At 41.6% G+C, this 18,441-nt stretch overlaps 1 protein-coding gene across 1 annotated transcript; it reads right to left on the bottom strand.

Annotated features, from left to right (window-relative positions):
• Nucleotides 1-6,780: 6,780 nt before the first annotated feature.
• LOC145953143 (uncharacterized) lies at nucleotides 6,781-12,231 on the bottom strand. Its single transcript, XM_083066823.1, has 2 exons — nucleotides 11,981-12,231; nucleotides 6,781-10,596 (listed from the first exon to the last, which is right to left on the bottom strand). The coding sequence occupies exon 2, from the start codon at nucleotides 10,591-10,593 to the stop codon at nucleotides 8,947-8,949; it is 1,647 nt and encodes a 548-aa protein (XP_082922949.1). The 5' UTR covers nucleotides 10,594-10,596; nucleotides 11,981-12,231; the 3' UTR covers nucleotides 6,781-8,946.
• Nucleotides 12,232-18,441: the final 6,210 nt, after the last annotated feature.

Genomic DNA, 18,441 nt, shown 5'->3' on the forward strand with positions numbered 1-18,441 from the left:
CCTCTTAATCATCATTTTTTTTTTAAAATTGAATCCACAAGAAGAGTGCACTAGAAGTAGGATTACACTTGAAATTTTGAGTCACAAAATGTTTAGAAGATTTTCAAGGGAATGTAATTTGAAAACTTAAAGAACACAATGGAAACCTAACTCTAAGGAAACTTGCTAGGACTAATAGCAAATCATGAACACAATAAGGTAAAAGAAAAAGCACATATAGGTAGGCACAATTGAACACAAACCGAAAGCAAAATATGAACAATGTACTCAAAGAAAAAATTTAGGTCAACATGCTATTCAAGGAATTTTGTGACATAGAAAGACTACACACAAACTCTAAGACAAAAACATGGATTAAAAACCAAAATCTAATGCAAATGCATGAAGTCCAATCACGGACACATACAAGAATGGAGAGACTCAAATTAAATCAAAACAAGCACAAGCTAATAGGTCCTAAACATGTTGATTGTGGAAGAAAATTCAAAAACAATCAACCAATGGATCTATGGAACAAAAGAACATTAAAATATAGATCCGAAAATTGAAACTCAATTAAGACAAACATAAGAACACAAAAAAACACAAAATATCACAAGACTATTCGGACCAAAACTCAAGAACACTTATCTCCTTGAAGACCTTGCTCTTGATACCAAAAATGATGGAGGTGAGTAGTAGAAGTGAAACACAATCTCCTCCTAAACTCCTCCTAGGTTCGGATCTTCTTCAATGGAGGTAGAAGTACTCTTGAAGAACTCATGAAGATGATGAACTCTTGCTGAACTTAGAAGACGGAAGCACCCAAGCTCAAGTACTCAAGGGATTGCACACTTCAAAGAAAAGGAAACTAGGTTTTCCTAAGGTTTTTGAAGGCATTCTCTTGGTTTTCTCTCTTGGATGAATTCGGTGATGTCGCCACCGGCCCAAACGGGCCTCGGCGGTCGCGAAGACGGTCGAGCTCTCTTTTTATTTTTTGTTTGAAAATGTATTGGATTGTTAGAACGACTTGTTCTCAAACTGAGACCTCGTCGATCTTATCCAATTTATTATTGAAAGAGTCTCACCAATCCAATTTAATCCCAAGCGGGACCCTCCATGGATTAGTGGTTTTTGTAAAAAGGGAGGGTTCGTGGAGTCGCCACCAATGTTTTACTCAAAACATTGGAAAAAGAAGTTAAGGCAATCGATTTCAAAAATCGACTTCGGCCATTATAACCAGAGTCGGGTAAGGGAGTCGGTTACGCGTGAGGAAGGTGTTAGCACCCCACAGCGCCCCTAACGGGTTCCCTATGACGGATTATTTTACAAATAATAGCACAAAATTACTAAATTACCCCTTTTATTTATGAACGATTATTATCTTAAATATCTACATGATGCTTAAATTAAACACACAGAAAGCAGTAAAAGGAGGGAATTAAAGAAAACCTCTTGGAGCGTGCTTTTATAAATCTCAATAAATGCTAGGAGGCTTTGCGGCGCTCCTTCCCTCTACAAGCTCGCTCGACACTCTCCTCGAAGAAAATTTTTGACTAAGGGAATCAAAAAGATTTCCCCTTCGGTTAAATCCGAGACTCAAGCAAAGCGCTCAGAACTCGAGGATTTAACCGGTCCTGACTCCCAGAGAGGTTCCTAAGGCAGAGCACTGCTCAAAAACCCCAGAACACTCAATAAGAGAGTCAAGAAATGGTTGAAAAGTGTGTATTGACGTCAAATGACGCCATATTTATAGGAAATAGGAGCAATACGGGCGCTGGGGTCAATACGGCCTGTATTGAGAATTTGTTCTTCAATACGGCCGTATTGAACTCAATACGGCCGTATTGAAGTTCACAAATCTTCAATACGGCCGTATTGAGTCCAGTACGGCCGTATTGAAGTTCAAAACTTCAATACAGGCCGTACTGGTCCCCAAGCAGCCCGTATTGGTCCCAATTCCTCCTATTTTCTATTTTTAGCTATCCTAAGACCTCTTAGACCTATAGAGAACCCTCCTTGGGCCTTCTGGAAGTCCTTCTGGCTGATCCTTCTTCAGTCTTCGAGAGTCTTCAAGCTTTATTTCCGACCCGGACAATTTTAGGGTCTACAGCTGCGCCCCCCTTTACTTGGTCAAACGGCCTTTTAGTTTACCGGTTGACAAGTAAAGGAGTTGACCCAATTGTCCGGGTGATGTGCCAACCTTCTGACTTGTAGCGTCTTCCGGTGGAAAATTGGTTGAGTAGCCTCTCCAGGTTAGCCTCGCTAGACGCCCTAGCTGGAAGCTGTGAGTACAACTTCACTCGCTGCCCGAGTCGGAAGTTGCGTACCTCCGTGCTTTCTGAACACTTTGGTACTGAGTTTGCCCTCTCCAGGGTGAGTACCGTCTCTCCAGATACAACTTTACTCGCCGCCCGAGCCGAAAGTTGCATACCTCCGTGCTTTCTGAACACTTTGGTACTGAGTTTGCCCTCTCCAGGGTGAGTACCGTCTCTCCAGATACAACTTTACTCGCCGCCCGAGCCGAAATTTGCATACCTCCGTGCTTTCTGAACACTTCGGTACTGAGTTTGCCCTTTCCAGGGTAGCTTCACTAGACGCCCTAGCCGGAAGCTGTGAGTACTGTCTCTCCAGATACAACTTTACTCGCCGCCCGAGCCGAAAGTTGCATACCTCCGTGCTTTCTGAACACTTCGGTACTGAGTTTGCCCTCTCCAGGGTCTGCCTCCGTGTTTCTGATCACTTTGGCAAAGTGAGTTTGCCCTCTCCAGGGTCTGCCTCCGTGTTTCTGTTCACTTCGGCATGGCGAGTTTGCCCTCTCCAGGGTCTGCCTCCGTGTTTCTGATCACTTCGGCATGGCGAGTTTGCCCTCTCCAGGGTCTGCCTCCGTGTTTCTGATCACTTCGGCATGGCGAGTTTGCCCTCTCCAGGGATCTGTGATTGATTTGTCTCCACAGTCCACGATGCTGTTTCGACGGTTTGATTTTGATTTTGATGCCGCTGAGGGCTGGATAACGCAGGGATCCGTCTCGGGGATGTGCAGTTACTCATAGGTTCTTGTGTCCCAACTTTGCATTGTATGGTTGGTGCCCATTGAGGAATTTCTGTTTCCTTGGGGTGTAGACACAAAGATGCTCTTTTTGAAATGAGCGATGCCTTATGTTTGGCTGACGTCCTGTCGACGTTGGTGGAGTATCCGGGTTATCCTTATTCGGGTGACTCTTTTTGACTTTTCTGGTTTTGTAGCCTCTGTGTAGGCTGTTATCCGCTAGGGATGTTGACATGTTGATTTTTTGACTGGCCTCTTCTGTTAGGCAGATAGTCTTGATGTTCGATGTTTTGGCGGGATGCCAAATTCCGCTTGGGGAATTTTATTAATCTTTTTGATTTTCTTCCCCTTTTGTGGGGATGCCTCTTGGATAGGCGATCATCCACTGGGGATTGATGTTGATTGGCCTCTTTTGTTAGGCAGATCATCTTGACGTTCATTTGTTAGGCTGAGAGCCAAATTCCACTTGGGGAATAGTTTATTGGTCTTCCTTTTGAAGAGATGCCTCTTTAGTAGGCGATTGGGGATTTGAAGTCTTTATTCATCCCAGAGTATTATTTAGAAAGCCTCTTCAGGCTTAGCTTCACTCATCGCTTTTGAGTTGGAAAACTATCCTCCATTGGGGAAGTTTAAAGTCCTTAGACATTTTTCTTGGATGATCAGGCCTCCTTTGGGGATTTCGCTGATCGCATTCTGATAGCTTTCACTGGGGAATTTGGCCCGTGAGTGTAAGCTTGAGATATCTCTGGGGAATCGAGCCTTTCTAGGCTCAACTATTCTGAAGGAAGAGTATTGTTTCTGCGAGCCTCTCCAGGCTCAATTATTCTGAGGGAGTATTCTTTCTGCGAGCCTCTCCAGGCTCAGTTATTCTGAAGGGAGTATTCTTTCTGCGAGCCTCTCCAGGCTCGATTATTCTGAAGGAGTATTATTTCTGCGAGCCTCTCCAGGCTCAATTATTCTGAAGGGAGTATTCTTTCTACGAGCCTCTCCAGGCTCGATTATTCTGAAGGAGTATTATTTCTGCGAGCCTCTCCAGGCTCAATTATTCTGTCTGATCGGGAGAGTATTATTTAGGAAGCCTCTACAGGCTTAGCCTCACTCAATGCCTGAGTCGGAGAGCTACTTTCCACTGAGGAAGTCTGAAGTTCTTTGACTTGGAGATATTACTTGGATGATCGTACTTCCTTTGGGAGATTTTGACGATCTTGCTTTGAAAGCTCTTGTTGGATATTGGCTTCATGAGCTGAGGTTCCCTTTGGGGAGTATTATTTCTGCGAGCCTCTCCAGGCTCGATTATTCTGAAGGAGTATTATTTCTGCGAGCCTCTCCAGGCTCAATTATTCTGTACAAGCTTTTTGTTGGATTTTCTGTATTTTTGCCTTTTTCGTTTTCGGCTTTTTCTATGTTTTGCCTTTTTATTGGTTACGGCTTTTTTTCGTTTTTGCCTTTTCTTTATTGGTTTTGGCTTTTTCTGTACAGAAATAATAAAGAATCTAGACTCGAAGAGTGAAAAATTTCATTCATTAAATAAGCATGAAATTTTGTACAAAATAATAATGATGGGACGCAGCCCATTCAAACATATACATAAAGAAGAAATAAGCCGGTCCTCAATCCTCTGCCGGCGGATCCTGTGGAGGAGCGGGGAAGTGGCCATGGAGCCAAACCGAGAGGCTATCGAACCCCTGTACCAAGGTGTCTAGTCGAGCGTCGGTACTCTGCTGCCATGTACTGACGCTATGCTGAAATGCATCGAGTCGTGTGTCGATGCTTTGCTGCAGTGCGTCAAAGCGGGCATCAAAGTAGTTCCTGTCTGACTGTGAAGGACCATCCTCTGGCTGCGGGAAGTCACCACCCTCAAAATCGAGATCATTGAGGACGTCGGCATAGGCATCGGGGCCATCTACTCGTACATACCGCTCTCCTGATCTCGTAATGATCCTCATGCTAATCAAGGTGGAAGCGCCAATCAGCTTGGGCGTCAGCGCCCCTGGCTCCTCGCCGTCGGGGCATCTCCATGTCCTCGCTAGCTGTGAAAGGAGTGGAGCGGCCAAGATATACCCCTGTCTAGCCTCTCCTCCCTCTCGTATCCCCAGCTTCCTCACGTGCTCGAGGAAGAAATATCCAGGGTTGGCCTTCCGTCCGGTGGCCATGCAGTATAATGCTAGCAGGTCTGGACGAGTGATCGACTCGGGACTCCTAGACCTGCCATGAATGGTGCTAGTAAGGATCTTATGGCAGATCCTAAGAGCGGTCGGGAGCCGGGAGCCCTTTACCCCTGAATGGTAATCCTCTCGGCCCGTAAGCAACCTCCACATGTCAACCGGAGTCCACTCCTCCGGCCACTCGCATATGGCATCTCGGAATGCTAGTTGATCGTCGCGACTGAAAAATCCTGCTTGGACGTTGAACTCATCCAACGTCACCGAGCGGTACCCCTGGTTCATCCAGAAGTCAACCGTGCAGACCTGCTCCCCAAAACTGCTCGTCGACTCAGTAACGCCGACGGAAGCCAGAAACTCCTTCGTGGCTGTCAGGTACAGCTGAGAAGGAGGATCGAGAAGGAAACCCCATCCTATGGCGTCGAAGTTACTCCTGATGTCATCTTCCAAGCCCACTGCTCGGAGAAGATCAAAGTCGAGCACCCTTGACGGCTCGAAGTTGAATGTCTCGATAAGCTCCAGCCGTTGCTTGTGCCTATCCGTCATCTCACGTCGAGCTGGGGCTCTCTGTCTCTTGCGGGATGGCTCTGCCATTATCTCTGAGGGTTTTTTGGGGGTTTGCACTCACAAACAGGGATGCAGAGGATGAAGATTGGTATGCAAAATGTGAAAGGGAAAGGCTTATTTATAGACAGGCTTTCGCCAATACGGCCCGTATTGGATTCAATACGGCCGTATTGGCATAGCCGTTTGTGTGCAAAATTTAAAATCAATACGGCCCGTATTTCATTTAATACGGCCGTATTGGCTCTTCAATACGGGCGTATTGGGTTTAATACGCCCGTATTGAAGTTGAAACGTTGTCTTCAACGTTTACTTCAATACGGCCGTATTAGTTACCAATACGGGCGTATTGGATTGATTTTTTTTTTTTTTTTTTTTTTTTTTTTTTTTTTTTTAAAGATAAACAGAGAATAAGTGATCTTCTTGTACACCTATCATCTGTATGCATGTATGCAAATATGGTGCATCTAATTCTATTTGATTCATTTTTTCAAAAGAATTAATCGACGCGTTTTTCGTTTGGATTTTGCCATTCCTCAAGACGGACTGTGCGCTGCCGACTTTTATGACCGAGGAATGATGCATATTGAGTTTGAATTTGGCGCCATCAACCAAATGATACTTCCCTTCTTTTAGAAGATACGTCAACCCTCCTATTGACTACTATATCTCCATGTTTCCACTAGATTATTCTAAAATCGCGTGGGTCAAGAGAGAAGAGAAGGAAAGAATATATTTTTCCTGTAAGTTTGTGTTTTAGAGGGATTCAATTTTATTTTTGAAAAATTGATTTTGAAAGAATGGCTGGCCAATGGTAGGCTTAAGTGTTTAGGTTAGTTTGATTAAACACTTATGAAGTTAAGCACATCTTTGTTATTAATGATTGTGCTTTTGACAATTTGGATAGCTTTTCTTGAGCCCCTTGTTGAATTCTGTTGGCGGTACCATCATGGATTTATTTTTGTTTTTCCTTTTTGATGGCCCTATCTTTTGCCTAAAACACCCCTTTGTGGTGTCTTTGCGGGCTTCTGTTTTTGTTTATTTTTTGTAACCCTAATTTTTGCCTAGGTAACCCATTTGTGGGATTCCTAGCGGGTCTTTTGCTCTTATTTTTGTGCAGCCCCCTTTTTTGGGTTTCCTGCTGAGCCTCTCTTGTTTTTTAGGATTTCTTTTATCCATGATGGCATTTATTGAGGCCAAGAAAAGGTGCTCCAAGTTGTCGTGCACACTTCCACATAAAAATGATGCGGGTTTATTGATTATTAAGATGATTTTAACCTCATTCATGTTTATTCAAACAGGGTTAAATAACGTGGTTTAGAATTTTATTGCAAGCAAGAAGAGAAGCAATAAGAAATAATAATGAATGATTTTATTATAATCACAGTGGAAACATGTGCCCTATCGAGGCTCGGGGGTCGGGCTGTCCCCGAGGAGTAATCTCTAATAGTCATCAGGTTTACATATCCCTATCAGAAGGAGAAGAACACTTGATGACGACGACCGGCCTTGATACTTGTGAACCGGCCTTCCTAAAGATCTGGCTTAAAGAACGTCGAGATGGATCTTTGTTTCTCTTCGTTCTTTGATCTTTACTAGGGTCATATCCTAACCCTTGTTTCCCCGGATTATCCTTGATAATGGGTAGCTCCGGGATTCCTTGGGAGTCCTTGCCTAATCCTTGTCCTGGCAAGTATCCATTCTTTGTGAGCATGGAGGCTACCTTCTTCATTTCTCGGGGAAACGTTTCAACACTGGCGATCTCCAATGCTTGGAAGGCGGTTTCTAAAGCTTCCTCTGCTGCATCCACATATGGTATATTGGATGGCTTGCTGATGAGTATGTCATCTTCAGCTTGTACAGTCACCAGTTTGTCACCCACTATGAACTTGACTTTCTGGTGAAGCGTAGAGGGTACAGCTTTTGCATCATGAATCCAAGGTCGGCCGAGGAGACAGCTGTATGCGGGAGTGATATCCATCACTTGAAATTCGACGTTGAAGATAGTGGGTCCAACTTGGATTGGAAGATTGATTTCTCCCACTACTTCTCTTTTAGATCCGTCAAAAGCTCGAACGATCATGTTGCTCGGGCGCATTTGGACTCCCTTGATTGCCACTTGCTCGAGAGTTCTTTTTGGCATCACGTTCAAGGAAGATCCATTATCTACCAAGACTTTTGCGATGTGATATTCTTTGCACTTTACAGAGATGTGCAAGGGCTTGTTATGATTAGGTCCCTCGGTGGGGATCTCTTCATCGGTGAAAGTGAGGTGATCATTAGCCGTAATGTGACTAACAATCCCCTCAAATTTGTCTTGGGAGATAGAGTGCGACACATACGCCTCGTTCAAGACTTTCAACAGAGCTTGCCGATGCGGTTCGGAGCTTAGGATCAACGACAACAAAGTGATCTTTGCTGGTGTCTTGTGAAGTTGATCCACGATGGAATATTCGCTCTGTCTGATGAATTTTAACAGCTCATCAGTCTCCTCCTCGGATTCCTTATTTTCCTCGGTTCTTTCTTTTTCTTTTCCTTTATTCTTGGGAGCTTTGTCATGAAGATCTTCGGGAGTGTAGATCCTGCCACTCCTGGTCATGCCCCCAAGTCCAGCGATGTTTGATATATCGCTGTCGGCAGAAGTGTGGATGTCGTATATCCACGGCACAGCCTTATTCGATTCGTAGGGAAAAGGCCTTGGAGCGTTAATCCTTAAAGGCGTCGGACCTTCCCCTTTATTTGTCTTGATTACCAACAACGGAGCTGTCGTGTGCTTGCTTTGCGTAGTTGTTGGTTTGCATTTTATTACCAATGGTGTGCGATCCATTCTGAATATACGCATCGATTAATTCTTTCTTTTTATTAATCTTTATTATTTAATTACCGGGAGAGATAAATGCAAATGAATGACTAATGAGATGCAAAGGCAATAAATCTCAAAAATATGATTTTTATTCATTGAAGAAAGTGTACAACTTTTATACAATGCTTTGAAGCAATTTTTTACAAAAAGAGAAAAGCCGGTAGAAACCCACAGGCGGGTTCATACGTCTTTGCCATTCTTCTTCGGCTTCCTCGACATGGCGTGTCATTGCTTCAATCTGCGTATGGACCGCTTGGCTCATATCTTCACTGATTTTCTGAGCCTCTTTCGCTTTTTGAATATGGTAGTTGATCATGGCCTGCAACTCATTAAGCTCGTCTTCGGCTCGATCCTTCTCTTCTTGGAGTTTGGCCATCTGTGCCAATCCTTCCCTTTCCTTTTTTGCGGAAGTCGGAAAGGTTTGCAGCTTGTCGTTGAGCGACTTCCCGCCATTGTTGTGCGTCGGATCGAGTCGAGAGTAAATCGTCTTGCATGTCCTTGATCAACTGTGCCTGCTTTGCATGCTCGGCTTCAAGGCGTGCTATCTTAGCGTTGACTTCTTGGAGTTGACTACCCGGTTCAATCTTTGGCATTTTGAATGTCCGAGTAGTCTCCTTGTTGAGGTTAGCACACTCATCCTTGAGCCGCTCTATCTCGTGGTTTTTCTTCTTGCATTGCCTTTGAAGACCATCAATGAGGAAACTGGATGCTTCGTTTTTCTCCTCAAGAACTCTCATTTGAGCTCCTTGGATTTCCAGTTTCTTGGTCAAGGCGTCGACTTGTTCTTGCAACACCTTCCTTGTTGCTGTAGTTGCACAAGAAGTGGATGGCTGAGACACCCCCCTCTCGCTCCTCCATTTCTCATAGTCGGTGGAGGCGGATACCCGAGGCTTCCCAAGCTCGAGATCTCCCTCATAGGTTGGTTTCTCCCACGCTCTTATGATAGCGTGCATGTCCCTCTGATGTTCGGAATCAAAGGAGAAACACAACCCTCCAAGCTCCTCTTTAGTAGGAACAATTTGAGTCCTCATTAGTTGTCTCATAACCAATTTAGGTGAGTAGGCTATGCAACCTCTGAGGCCCATCAATGGTATGCTTGGATAATTGCCGCATCTTATCAATACATTGCTTGGACGGAACCATGGACAAACCCATGTGAAGTGGTCAATGCTCCACTGTTCCATCTCTTCCTTCCATTCGGAAGCATATCGGCGGCGCATGGGGATCTTGGAGAAACTCCTCAATGGATCGGGCAAGGTCCCCATATGACTAGAGGCATAGAAGTGCGTGATGCCCCACACATACAGCAAGGAGGTGCAACATCGGATGATTTTTCCTTGCTTCTGTTGTGTTAGATGAACAGACAGCAAGGTGTCGGCAAGAATAGCAGGCACGGGACTTTTCATATGTACGTCCCAAGCGAAGAAAGCGTCCATCGCAGCATGGTCCACTGTGTTAGCGTGAAAGGGGAATAGAATCGTCCCAAACACGGCTAACGCAAGAGTCTTGTTGAAAGCTAACCAATCTCCCTCACCAGCCAAGGAAGAAAGGTGGTCTTCTATCATAGCAAGCTTCCAACCCTTGATACTGCCGTTCCCCACTAAGGCAGCTGATCGTGATGGTAGTTTGACCTGAGTGGCAACTCTCTCCACAGCCACATGATTTCCATGAAAAATATAGACCCCGGCTGATTTGGGCCATCGAAGCATGAGTTCGTACTCCTCGAGAGTAGGAATTAGGTCAAACTGGGGAAACTCGAAGCAGTGCAAATCGAGACTCCAAAAATGGACCAAGGCTCTCAGAAAGGCTGGATCCACACAGATCTTCATCAAGTCGAGAACTCGTCCATAGGATTTCTCAAATTCCAAACGAGCCTCTCGTGGCATCAAGGTACAGAGGTGATCCAACCTCTCGGCACGGTACAACAAGAAGTCCACTTTCTTCAACTGCCCATGCACCTCCCTAGATCTCTCCATAATCTACAATACAATGCATGATATGAGATGATGAAGATGAATATGCATGCATAGTGTTTATTTAAACTAAGCATTATCATGTTTTCGGGATTTTCCTAATGTGATGCATGATACTGCTTGGTTTGGATAAATATGTATTTTTTCTTTTGGATTTTTGTATATATTTTTTTTTGTTGTTTGTTTTTTTTTGGGTGAAAAGGGAAACTACCTATATGAATGTAATGAAGGTAGATGTTAACACCATGTACTAGAAGATCCTTATTTCTATTTATTCTTATTTTAATAGAATAGGAATGTTGTTTGTTTAAAGAATGCAAATGTATGCTCATACAATGTCACATAGTTAATGCACAAACAATTCACTCATCCACGAACAGTCACGAGCGAATCACGAGGTAGGGGTATCCTGCAGAAAAGTGCATATTCAAGGTGGTTCTAACTGTTCTCACCGGTCTGAGGCCCCCAAGGTGCCCCCATTATAGGGACCCAATTCCTCTCGTCGTAAGCCGATGGAAAGTTCCAACGCACTGTCGGACTTGAGTTCATGGTTATCACCTTGAGTGATGTTTTTCCGACAACGGTCTCATAGGCTCCTATAAACCCATCAACCGGCCGTACTAACATCCACTCCCTATGGATTATCACTCATGCCCCCGGGTATAGAGGGAACTGTTGTGTGCAAAGGTTTGTGTACAGTTTGTATTTCAAACAATTGCGGAAATTAAACAAACAACAGTTATTAAAGCCATATAATAAATCATGTTATCATACAAGTGAGGGGTAGTGAAGTAATTTTAGACTATTATTTTGAAAATAATCCATCACTAAATGGGACTGACTCTCAAGGCTTCCCCAGTGGAGTCGCCATCTGTCGCCACCGGCCCAAACGGGCCTCGGCGGTCGCGAAGACGGTCGAGCTCTCTTTTTATTTTTTGTTTGAAAATGTATTGGATTGTTAGAACGACTTGTTCTCAAACTGAGACCTCGTCGATCTTATCCAATTTATTATTGAAAGAGTCTCACCAATCCAATTTAATCCCAAGCGGGACCCTCCATGGATTAGTGGTTTTTGTAAAAAGGGAGGGTTCGTGGAGTCGCCACCAATGTTTTACTCAAAACATTGGAAAAAGAAGTTAAGGCAATCGATTTCAAAAATCGACTTCGGCCATTATAACCAGAGTCGGGTAAGGGAGTCGGTTACGCGTGAGGAAGGTGTTAGCACCCCACAGCGCCCCTAACGGGTTCCCTATGACGGATTATTTTACAAATAATAGCACAAAATTACTAAATTACCCCTTTTATTTATGAACGATTATTATCTTAAATATCTACATGATGCTTAAATTAAACACACAGAAAGCAGTAAAAGGAGGGAATTAAAGAAAACCTCTTGGAGCGTGCTTTTATAAATCTCAATAAATGCTAGGAGGCTTTGCGGCGCTCCTTCCCTCTACAAGCTCGCTCGACACTCTCCTCGAAGAAAATTTTTGACTAAGGGAATCAAAAAGATTTCCCCTTCGGTTAAATCCGAGACTCAAGCAAAGCGCTCAGAACTCGAGGATTTAACCGGTCCTGACTCCCAGAGAGGTTCCTAAGGCAGAGCACTGCTCAAAAACCCCAGAACACTCAATAAGAGAGTCAAGAAATGGTTGAAAAGTGTGTATTGACGTCAAATGACGCCATATTTATAGGAAATAGGAGCAATACGGGCGCTGGGGTCAATACGGCCCGTATTGAGAATTTGTTCTTCAATACGGCCGTATTGAACTCAATACGGCCGTATTGAAGTTCACAAATCTTCAATACGGCCGTATTGAGTCCAGTACGGCCGTATTGAAGTTCAAAACTTCAATACAGGCCGTACTGGTCCCCAAGCAGCCCGTATTGGTCCCAATTCCTCCTATTTTCTATTTTTAGCTATCCTAAGACCTCTTAGACCTATAGAGAACCCTCCTTGGGCCTTCTGGAAGTCCTTCTGGCTGATCCTTCTTCAGTCTTCGAGAGTCTTCAAGCTTTATTTCCGACCCGGACAATTTTAGGGGTCTACAGGTGACTCTTGAGGGAATTTGGCTGAAGAAATATTCAGAAAATTCTCATATATCAAAAGTGTGTTACAAGGTGAGAAAGGTTACATTTATAGGAGGGAAAATTAGGTTAACTTGGACGGCACCTTGGTGAACCAAGTTGGCGCCAAGTTTGAATTTCAAATTTGAATTTGAAATTCAAACTTTGGCCAACTCACACACTCACACGGATGCTACCCTCATCTAAGTGTCATTTAGGAGTGATTTGGAATGAATTTGAGGCTCACATGGCCGGATCCTTCCCATGCCATCCATGTGACTCAAATTCAATTCAAATTACTTCTAAATGATGCTTAAATGAAACCTATTTCTCCTATTAATGTAATCCTCCTAAAAACCTAATCTAATGACCAAAATACAATGGTCTAGTGAATACAATCAATAGGAAAAATTACAAGAATGAAAATGAGCCCAATATTGGGTATCAAAAGCCCAAAGGCCCATGAAGCCCAAAACTAGGCCCAACTAGCCTAAACCTAAACTATGGTCAAAATACAAGACCAACAACAAAGTAAATTCCTATTCTCATAAAAGACAATAAAAACATGGTGTTCAATCAATCAAAGCCCAAGTGAGAAGCACCCTAGGCCCACCAAGCCCATCGGGCCCACTAAGCTCTGAAGCAGTCAAATCTTCAAGTAACCTCCTGGCCATAGCTCTAGTGGTTGGGCCTTTAGCCCATGCTCTTCCATCATTCCCTCCCTCTTGAGAAGGATTCGTCCTCGAATCTGAAGACTCTTCCTCATCATCGCTAGCACCTACAAAAGGTTTAAGATCACTGACATTAAAAGTGGTGCTGACTCCATATTCAGAGGGTAAATCAAGTCTATAGGCGTTATCATTGATACGCTGTAAGACCTGAAAGGGACCATCTCCTCTAGGACTGAGTTTAGACTTCCTTTGATTTGGAAAACGTTCTTTTCTTAAATGAAGCCAAACCCAATCACCTTCCTCGAAGATCATAGACTTCTTGCCTTTACTTCCTTGTTTTGCATATTTCTCATTTTGATTTTGAATATGAATTTTAATCCTTTCATGAAGTTTCTTAACAAAATCAGCCCTTGAAGTCCCTTCCTTATGAATGAAATGTTCAACATTAGGAAGAGGTATCAAGTCCAAAGGAGTTAAAGGATTAAACCCATAAACAGCCTCAAAAGGAGAAATATTGGTAGTTTTATGAACTACCCTATTGTAGGCAAATTCAATATGAGGTAAAAACTCATCCCAAGATTTGTGATTACCCTTTAGGACTGCCCTAAGCATAGTAGACAGAGATCTATTCACTACCTCAGTTTGGCCATCTGTTTGAGGATGACAAGTAGTTGAAAAGAGGAGTTTAGTTCCTAGTCTTGACCATAAGACACGCCAAAAATGGCTTAGAAACTTTGTATCTCTATCTGAAACTATAGTTTTAGGAAGCCCATGAAGTTTAACCACATCTCTAAAGAAGAGTTTTGCAATGTTGCTTGCATCATCTACTTTGTGGCATGGAATAAAATGAGCCATTTTACTAAAACGGTCCACTACCACAAAAATAGAATCCATTCCCCTTTGGATTCTAGGTAAACCTAGCACAAAATCCATGCTAATATCTACCCAAGGAGAAGAAGCAACAGGCAAAGGTGTGTATGTTCCATGAGGCATTACTTTAGACTTAGCTTGTAAACAAGCTAAACATCTAAAACAATGCCTTTGGACATCTTTTCGCATATGGGGCCAATAAAATTTTTCTTTTAGCAAACTAAGGGTTTTATCAACACCAAAGTGCCCCATAAGCCCACCTTCATGACTCTCTTTAATTAATAGTTTCCTAATGGATCCTTGGGGTATACACAATCTTCCTTCTTTGTATAAATACCCCTCAGCCATATAAAAACCATCAAAAGCTTTTTGTTGACATTTTTTATAATTAACACCAAATTCAAGATCTTCTTCATACAATTCCCTAATATTATCAAATCCAAGAATTTGAGTTCCTAGAGACACAAGCAAGGTATGTCTCCTAGATAAAGCATCAGCTACAACATTGGATTTTCCTTTCTTGAATTTAATAATATATGGAAATTGTTCAAGAAACTCTAACCATTTGGCATGTCTCTTATTTAATTTACCTTGACCTCTTAAATATTTAAGTGACTCATGGTCACTATGGATGACAAACTCTTTGGACACAAGATAGTGCTCCCAAGTTTGTAAAGCTCTAACCAAGGCATACAACTCTTTATCATAGGTAGGGTAATTGAGGGAGGCACCTTTTAGTTTTTCACTAAAATATGCAATGGGGTGTCCTCCTTGCAATAACACAGCTCCTATGCCAACTCCTGATGCATCACATTCTAACTCAAAAGTCTTTTCAAAATTAGGTAGAGCTAAAATGGGTGCATTAGTAAGTTGATCTTTAAGTAATTGAAATGCTTGGTCATGCTTGGCAGTCCATTCAAATAAAATATCTTTTTTGACAAGCTCATTCAATGGTGAAGCAATGCTAGAGAAGTTAGGCACAAATCTTCTATAAAAACTTGCTAATCCATGAAAACTCCTAACTTCACTAACATTTTTAGGCTTGGGCCACTCTTGAATGGCTTTGATTTTCTCGGGATCCACTTGAACCCCATTTTTGCTTACAATGAACCCTAGGAAAACCACATGATCCACACAAAAAGTACATTTTTCAAAATTTGCAAATAATTGGTTTTCCCTAAGGATCATCATAACTTCTCTAAGATGTCCAAAATGATCATCTTGAGATCTACTATAGATTAAAATGTCATCAAAATAAACAACCACAAATTTTCCTATACACTCTCTCAAGACATGATTCATAAGCCTCATGAATGTACTTGGTGCATTAGTTAAACCAAAAGGCATAACTAGCCACTCATATAATCCAAATTTGGTTTTAAAAGCAGTTTTCCACTCATCACCCTTTTTAATTCTTATTTGGTGATAACCACTTTTAAGATCAATTTTAGAAAATATGGAAGCACCATGTAACTCATCAAGCATATCATCAAGTCTAGGGATTGGGTGCCTGTACTTGATTGTGATATTGTTAATGGCCCTACAATCACAACACATTCTCCATTTTCCATCTTTCTTGGGCACTAACAATACAGGCACAGCACAGGGACTCAAACTTTTTTGTATCCAACCCTTATTCAATAATTCATGGACTTGATTCTCGATCTCCTTAGTTTCTTGAGGATTTGTCCTATAGGCTGGTCTATTGGGTAGACTAACCCCAGGCACAAAATCAATTTGATGTTCTATACCCCTAAAAGGAGGAAGGCCTTGTGGACCTTCACTAGGGAATATATCATCAAATTCTTTTAATAAATGAGAAATTTGAGGAGATAAAGAATTAAGTTCAATACTTAAATTATGACACTGAAGCATACCTTTACAAAGAAGAATGTAAGAAAGTTTTTCAACAATCAAAGTTTTTTTTTTTTAAAGGTTCTTGTTGAATTCCTTCTTTTAGAAAAGATTTTTCTTCATCCTTCTTTGAAAACTTATGCTTCTTTTCCTTCTTTTCTTTTTTTTTTATTCAAGTTTTTTTTTTCTTCTTCTCTTTTCTTTTTCATTTGTACTTGATCCTCTATTACTTGTGAAGGGGACAAAGGATGTAGTACAAATTTCTTTTCTTTATGAGTGAAAGTAATTTCATTGGTAAGGCCATTGTGCATGGTTTTCTTGTCAAATTGCCATGGCCTTCCCAACAAAATATGACAAGCTTCCATTGGAACTATGTCACAAACCACTTGGTCTTCATAGTTACCAATAGAGAACTTGACTTTCACTTGTTGATTAACATTAATATCCCCATCTTCATTAATCCAATGAAGTTGATATGGTTTCGGATGAGGAATAATAGTAAGACCAAGCTTCTCCACCAACCTTGTGCTACAACAGTTGCAACAAGATCCACTATCTACAATGAGAGAACAAGCATTGTCTAAAACTTTACACCTTGTGTGAAAAATGTTCTCCCTTTGTGAAAGATGGAACTCATTAGGTTGGCTTCCTAGAAGCCTTCTAATCATGAGAAGTTGACCATCACAAGGATATGCACTTTCAATGGAATGGTCTTCCTCACTTGATTCACTATCACTTGAAGTAGTGGAACTAGACTCATCAACACTACTATAAATGTCTTGCCCCTTCAAAATCATCACCTTTTTAGTTGGGCATTGAGAGGCTATGTGTCCTCTCCCAAGACACTTAAAGCATTTGATATCACTAGTTTTGCTACTAGAAGTGACAATATTTTTATTTTTATCATTTTCTTTTTCTTTTTCTTTTTCTTTGCCAAATTTCTTAGAGGAATCAAAGTGACCCTCCCTCTTGTAGTCTTTCTTAACATAAGAGCTAGATTGAGTTTTTCCTTTAAAAGAGGATTTTCTCAAATTTTGTTGTTCCACCCTTATACAAAGTTGGACCAAATCATCAAGGTCCCTATAAGGGAGTAACTCAACTCTATCTCTTATGTCAAAATTAAGACCACTTAGAAATCTAGCTATGGTCAATCTTTCTTCTTCCCTTATCCCAGCCCTCATGAGATATAACTCCATCTTTTGCTTATACTCCTCAACACTCATACCCTTTTGTTGGAGCCTTTGGAGCTTATCCATAAGCTCCCTACTATAATAAGAAGGAATGTGCCTTCTTCTCATAGCACTCCTCAATTCATTCCAATAAGTGATGGGAGGATCATTGTGAAGTCTTCTCTCTCTTTCCAAGGATGTCCACCAATACATGGCTTGTCCTTGAAAAGCTAGGGTGGCCAAAGGAACTTTTCTTTCCTCACCTACTTGATGACAAGTGAAGATTTGCTCCACTTTCATCTCCCAATCCAAGTAGGTGTCCACATTATCTTTTCCATGAAAGTAAGGGAGATCAACCCTTGATTCCCTCACTTTGTGTTCTTTAATGACTCTCCTAGGTGTTGGTTGATAGTAAGCATCCATATGCATACTACCATCATTATCTTGGTTTTGAGAATCATTGGAGCTCTTGGTTGAGCTCCTAGAAGAACCTTTTGGACTTTTATTTTTATTTAAACTTTTTAAAAGTTTTTCTTCTCTTTGCTTAATCTTTTGGATTTCTTGTTCCAAAGCCATGATTTGTACTTCTTTTTCAAGTTTCTCTTTTTGTTTTTGAAGCATCTCATCATTTTTCCAAAGTTTTAGTGCTTCAACCTCCTTGACAATTCTTTCAAAGCTTTTGGGAGTATCAAAGTCACTACTACCTTGAGAATGATGACTCATGGTTAAGCAAAAGAATTTGTATGCTATGCAAAAAGTTATAAAATGTTTTTGGTATTTTCTAGGAATGAAAATAGCACTTGGAAGTCTAAGTGTACAAGTTGCACTATCAAGGGAGGTGAGCTACAAAGAGCCACTTAATAACCAAGCCTTTTCAAGTGGAAATCACTAAACTCCTTTGTGGTATTTCCAATTCCTCAAAACTTTTCACAAAAATTTTTGTATGCTTTTTCACAATTGGTTTGTTTTTAACACTTAACTAAACGTGAACAAATAAAACTACACAATTCTAGACGTTTATAAGCAACAAATCAAAGCAATTAAGTACAAGAAAACTTGAAAGAAACAAGTTAAGCAACTAGTCGGATATCCTAAGTGGAAGCTTGAAACATATGAAATTTTCAAGCCACTTCCACTAGTACTACACGTGAGAGTCTATCAAGGATGTAGATATACCTGACCAGCTTCTTAATACTCCCTCCAAGCTTTACAAATTGGTT

This window comes from Cajanus cajan, chromosome 11 (genome assembly GCF_000230855.2).
Source record: "Cajanus cajan strain Asha chromosome 11, NIPB_CcT2T_4, whole genome shotgun sequence".
NCBI classification, from domain to species: domain Eukaryota; kingdom Viridiplantae; phylum Streptophyta; class Magnoliopsida; order Fabales; family Fabaceae; genus Cajanus; species Cajanus cajan.